The 5000-nt window shown below is 40.8% G+C and overlaps 1 protein-coding gene across 1 annotated transcript in view; it reads left to right on the forward strand.

Annotated features, from left to right (window-relative positions):
* The window catches only part of Hacl (2-hydroxyacyl-CoA lyase), a 10823-nt gene extending 7693 nt beyond the window's left edge, over positions 1–3130 (forward strand). Inside the window, exons 8-11 of the mRNA XM_086532658.1 lie at positions 633–812; positions 1070–1209; positions 1716–1930; positions 2221–3130. Of these exons, the coding sequence (XP_086388784.1) occupies positions 633–812; positions 1070–1209; positions 1716–1930; positions 2221–2507 (822 nt within the window). The 3' untranslated portion in view covers positions 2508–3130. The remainder of the gene's footprint in view (positions 1–632; positions 813–1069; positions 1210–1715; positions 1931–2220) is intronic.
* The last annotated feature ends 1870 nt before the right edge of the window (positions 3131–5000 follow it).

The raw sequence follows: 5000 nt of genomic DNA on the forward strand, positions 1-5000 counted from the left end.
CTGCCAAGTCACAAGCTCTGAAGTTGCAAAATAGGCAGTCATAACATATAAAAGTAATGCAATTAATTGTGTTTCCAGTGAATGATGAATCTCCAATCCTAGTTCACATATGAGGAGATGTTAGTCATCTGGCATCACATCTGCTAAGGTTTTCGTATTTTGCGAGCCTACTTCTGCTTTGAAAGTGCGCCAAAGCTCTGTCGTAGGCCTGATGGTGCGGGAAGAAGGTGACTGGGACGGGGTTGAAAAATGGAGGTTTATTAGGCCTATCAAGGTGACTGATAGGATTGGAGGAGAGAGGCATTTTGGGGGATTATAAAGTACATATGTATGCTGTCATTAACCACCCACACACTATGGGGTTATATACCAGCCAGTTAACATATCATCACAGTGGAAGGGATTTGTTAGAAAAAAATATTTTGGATAGCAAAAATTCAGATCTCAAGAGGCTCCTTGTTGTAAGAAGGTGAGAGTCTACAGGAAACAGGGCACCAGGGGATAATTATGCAGCAGCTCATATTATTTATAACAAGTGATTCATCGGCACCACAACACAACACAACATCATATTTATGACGAGTAATTCTCGATTAATATTTAGTAATCTTCCAGTTTCCTCTTCCTCACAGGTAGACTTGTGCCCAGAGGAATTCCACAACAGCGTGACCACGAGCGTCACTCTCCTCGGGGATTTGAAGCCCATATGTGTCCAGCTGATCAAGGAGGTCTCAGGGTTACTCATCTCCCGTGACTCGCCTTGGTGGGCTCGGCTGGAAGAAAAAGCACAGGCAAACATGCAGATTAACAGAGTGAGTGAAAGGGAGGGCTTGTTTGAGTGTGTATTTCATCTAGTGATTTGTTAGATTTTACTGTGAAAGCTGTATGATGAGGATTTGCTTTAATAATTAGAATTGTTTATGGTAATTATTGATTATAGAAGTTTTCATGAGGAATTGAGTTTGATTTATAGTTGAACGAGTTTAGATTGATCGTCAACCGAAGTTTTTTTGTAAAAAAAAATATATATATTTTTCCATCACCTAATTATCACTTACACCCTCCCTAGGCAATGGCAGAAGATGTATCAGTCCCACTGAACTACTACGCGGTCTTTAGCCACCTCCAACAGCTGTTGCCTTCAGACTGCATCATCGTCAGTGAGGGAGCCAACACCATGGACATCGGTCGCACATATCTGCTTAATAGGTAAGAACTACAACACTTAGTAATGGAATTCTTAAAGGATTAAAGAGTTGAATGCCAGCGGGAAGTAAGTTGCTCGATAGTTCTACTTTTTATTGGAGGCTTTTGTGAAAGAAGTTTGAGGATGGAAGAAAATAATAACTTCAGGTTTCATAGATATTGATCCACAATTTAGATAGAAAATGGGAATAGTTTGATTTGAGGTAGAAAGTGAGGATGGAGGTTTAGTTTGAAGGAGAGGAATCTTAATGTACAATAAAAGACTGAGATTGTGGTGGAGATGAGAGATAGAAAAAGATGTTGTGTGTAAATTTGAATCTGTTAGTTGATGGGGGGGGGTTATAAGATTATGTCCTTTGTTTATACCTATATGCTTAATCATCAACTTAGTGTATGTCTTTTTATCTCAGTATATGTTTCTACATATGAGAATGCATTTGTCATTATACACTTACACATCTACCAATTATTCTAAGATTCACATAATTTTGTTCCGTTTCCATTGCCAGGCTTGCACGGCACAGACTGGATGCAGGCACTTTTGGCACCATGGGGGTGGGCCTGGGTTTTGCCATTGCCGCAGCCCTCTACGCCCGAGACCACGCCCCAGGTCAGAGGGTCGTGTGCATCGAGGGGGACTCGGCCTTTGGATTCAGCGGCATGGAGTTGGAGACCATTTATAGATACAACCTCCCCATCGTGGTCATCATCGTCAATAATAATGGTGAGAGTTGTTAAGTGCTTGTGGGAGTGTGGGTGGATTTGATGGGGCGAAAGCGAATGCTTTTAAAAGGGTCTCTCACTGTCGTGATATGGGTGTTCATATTTGTGTGATGTGTGATACATATGTTAGAGGGGTTCTTTTTTCTTTAATATCCTTCTTGCTCTTATTTGATTAGATTAAAAACTCTTCTAAACTATCAGACAATCCACTTTCGAATTGCATAGAATAATGACGATTTCCTATAATCAAAGATAAAAGACTTACCTCGATCTAACACTCCCTCCACAAAGGGATCTACGGAGGCCTAGACAAGGAGCTCTTCCAAGACATCCGCGAGGGAGTTGACGTCACCATCGCAACACCCCCTACCTCACTGCTACCGAGTGCACACTACGAACGCATGGCCTCCATCTTCAATGAGTCTGGACATCTTTGCACCACCATTCCGGAGCTCGAGGCCGCTGTCAAGCTGTCTCTCTCCCAAACTCAGAAACCTTCGCTGATCAATGTGCTGATTAACCCCATGGCACAACGCAAGGCGCAGGACTTCGATTGGCTCACACGGTCGAAGATTTGAGCGAAGAGCCGGGGGTTTTCTCCAACTTCTTTGTTTATTTGTTTTTTGTTTTTTTTGTAGAATAGGTGCAGTATGAAAGAGATTGTACTATTCTACAATGCAAGATATAAATGTAATTGATGTTTCAGTGTTGCATTTTTCAATCAAAATTTCATGTAGCATCAAATCGTCAATGACATATCTTGTAAAGTAGGATTTCCCATTAACTCGAGTGTGTCAGTGAATAACCAATCACCATTACACATCTCGAATTGTAGAGTAATTCACCCCATTCATACCTTTTCAACAACAACAAAAAAAGCTAATGAGAAAGAACAAAGTCCACAAGGCAGTGTGTGGAATTGACATTTCCATATTACATCTTGAGTGTAATACCAAATATCATTTACATTTCTTACATTGTGGAATTGCTAATCTTCAATCACATTCATTACAATAACATTTATTCTTTTGTTTTATAAGGTCAAATATATTCTATTGATAATCGGTAGTATATACCTCATAACCATTTTGTTTGTTGTAGTAAAATGAGATTTTTTAATATGGTAGTATATTTTTTGAATTATTGTTTTTTTTTTTTTTAGGATCTATTGTTGATGATTAAAAAGAACTATTGAATATAAGTTTTCGTTTTCCTTGAAATTTACCTCTTTTTTTCTAATTATTAATTCTTTGATATATAACAACTAGATGCTTAAAAGCAAGTAAATTGTAATTGTAATTACCACTTAGTTGATTAAAAGTAGAAATTGATAACATCTTACCAAGTTTGAATTCACTCAAGGAAATATTATTAGTATTAGCATTCCTATTTAAGTTCATTTGACTAAACTGAAGAATAACATTACTTAGAATAAGTATATGGTTTATAAGCTATGAAAGAATAGGTAATTAAATTGAAAGACTTATTTATAATTATTTTTTCACCTTAAAAGTTCACACAGATTTTCTTTGTTTTAGCTTGTATCAAACAGTATAATAAACAACAGATATAAGACCAGAGAAGTATAGAATATCTGTCTCATGCTAAGTTGTTATGTAATGTTATGTTATGCCTATCCATTCCAAGCGTACAGTGCAAGGCAAGGGTTCAGATTGCGACCGAACACTTCTCTTTGTCTCTATATAAAAAAAAATGTACTAATTCTAGGCTCTTTTTGTAAGCCAGAATGCTAGATCATTTATGTTTTTAATATATATATATATACATACATATATACATATATATATACATGTATATGTACATATACATATACAATGGAAGCTGGGACCTCCACATGAACACCTACACGGGTTCACAAGGGGCAAGAGCACTACCCACAGCATGGCCACCTTACTGAGCACTGTCAGCAGCAGCAGCGCTGTCATTGTCTTCCTTGACCTGGAGAAGGCTTTTGAACTGGCAAATCTGCTCGCCATTCAGGAGATCCTGATCCGCAAGGGAATCAAAGGCAGACTGCTTGCCTGGAATGGCGATTACTTTCAGAACAGAACTGCCAGAGTGAAGTTCCAAGGTTACCTTTACAGGCATTTGCCTCTGGAGAATGGCACCCCTCAAGGAGGGATCCTTAGCCCGGCTCTGTTCAACATCCTCATGTTAAACATTCTCGACATTCCACTATCAGCGGGGTGCATGATCATTTCATATGCAGATGATCTAGCAATTATCTCCACTGGGAGAAGAAATGTGAATCCAGTCAGAAAGGCCCAGCATTGTCTGGACCTAGTATCTGAGGAATACTACAGAGTCGGGCTTAAGATCTCAGCAGCCAAATCGAAGGCAATGGCACTGAAACATGATGTCTGTGATCAAAGACTGCGAGTCCAAGGTCTAGAGCTTGAGTGGGTACACGTCTACCAATACTTGGGGGTATGGATCGATAAGAACCTCACCTTCCGCTCCGAGATCAAACATCTCGTAGACCGGACCAAGGCAAGGCTCTCTGTCATGAGAGCTCTGTCTGGGCTTAGGGGCTGGACACCGCGTACTAAGATCTTTCTACGTGCACGCTGTCCGTCCCATTGTGGACTACGCCTCCGTCGCCCTGATCACAGTCAAACCTGGACTCAGGAAAAGACTCGACATCATGCAAAACGAAGCCGCCAGGATTATTCTGAGTGCCCCTGGGTGGGTTAAGGTTACTAACCTCCTCTTGGAGGCCAAACTCTTTCCCCTGGACACCCGGATTGATCAGATGGCGGCCCAGTTCCTTGCCAATGTCCTACAGTCCCCACTGGACTCGCAGCTAAGACAGAGAGTGCAGCGTCGGATTGCACAGAACCAAGAGCTCTTTGCTAACAACACCTGGCTGTCTCACACAACCAGAGTGCTGAAACGCTTTGAGCTCAAAGAGACACTACTGATTAAGGGCATGGACCTTCCCCACCCTGACTATGTCTCAGCCCCGCCGTGGGCACGATCCTTGATAGAATTCTCTGTCATGAGTCTATCAAGAAGAAAAACGCAGTACTCACCGCCTCTATTGAAGGCTG

Source organism: Penaeus japonicus, unplaced genomic scaffold (genome assembly GCF_977035675.1).
Source record: "Penaeus japonicus unplaced genomic scaffold, GWHDUDI00000001_assembly GWHDUDI00000037, whole genome shotgun sequence".
Classification (NCBI taxonomy): domain Eukaryota; kingdom Metazoa; phylum Arthropoda; class Malacostraca; order Decapoda; family Penaeidae; genus Penaeus; species Penaeus japonicus.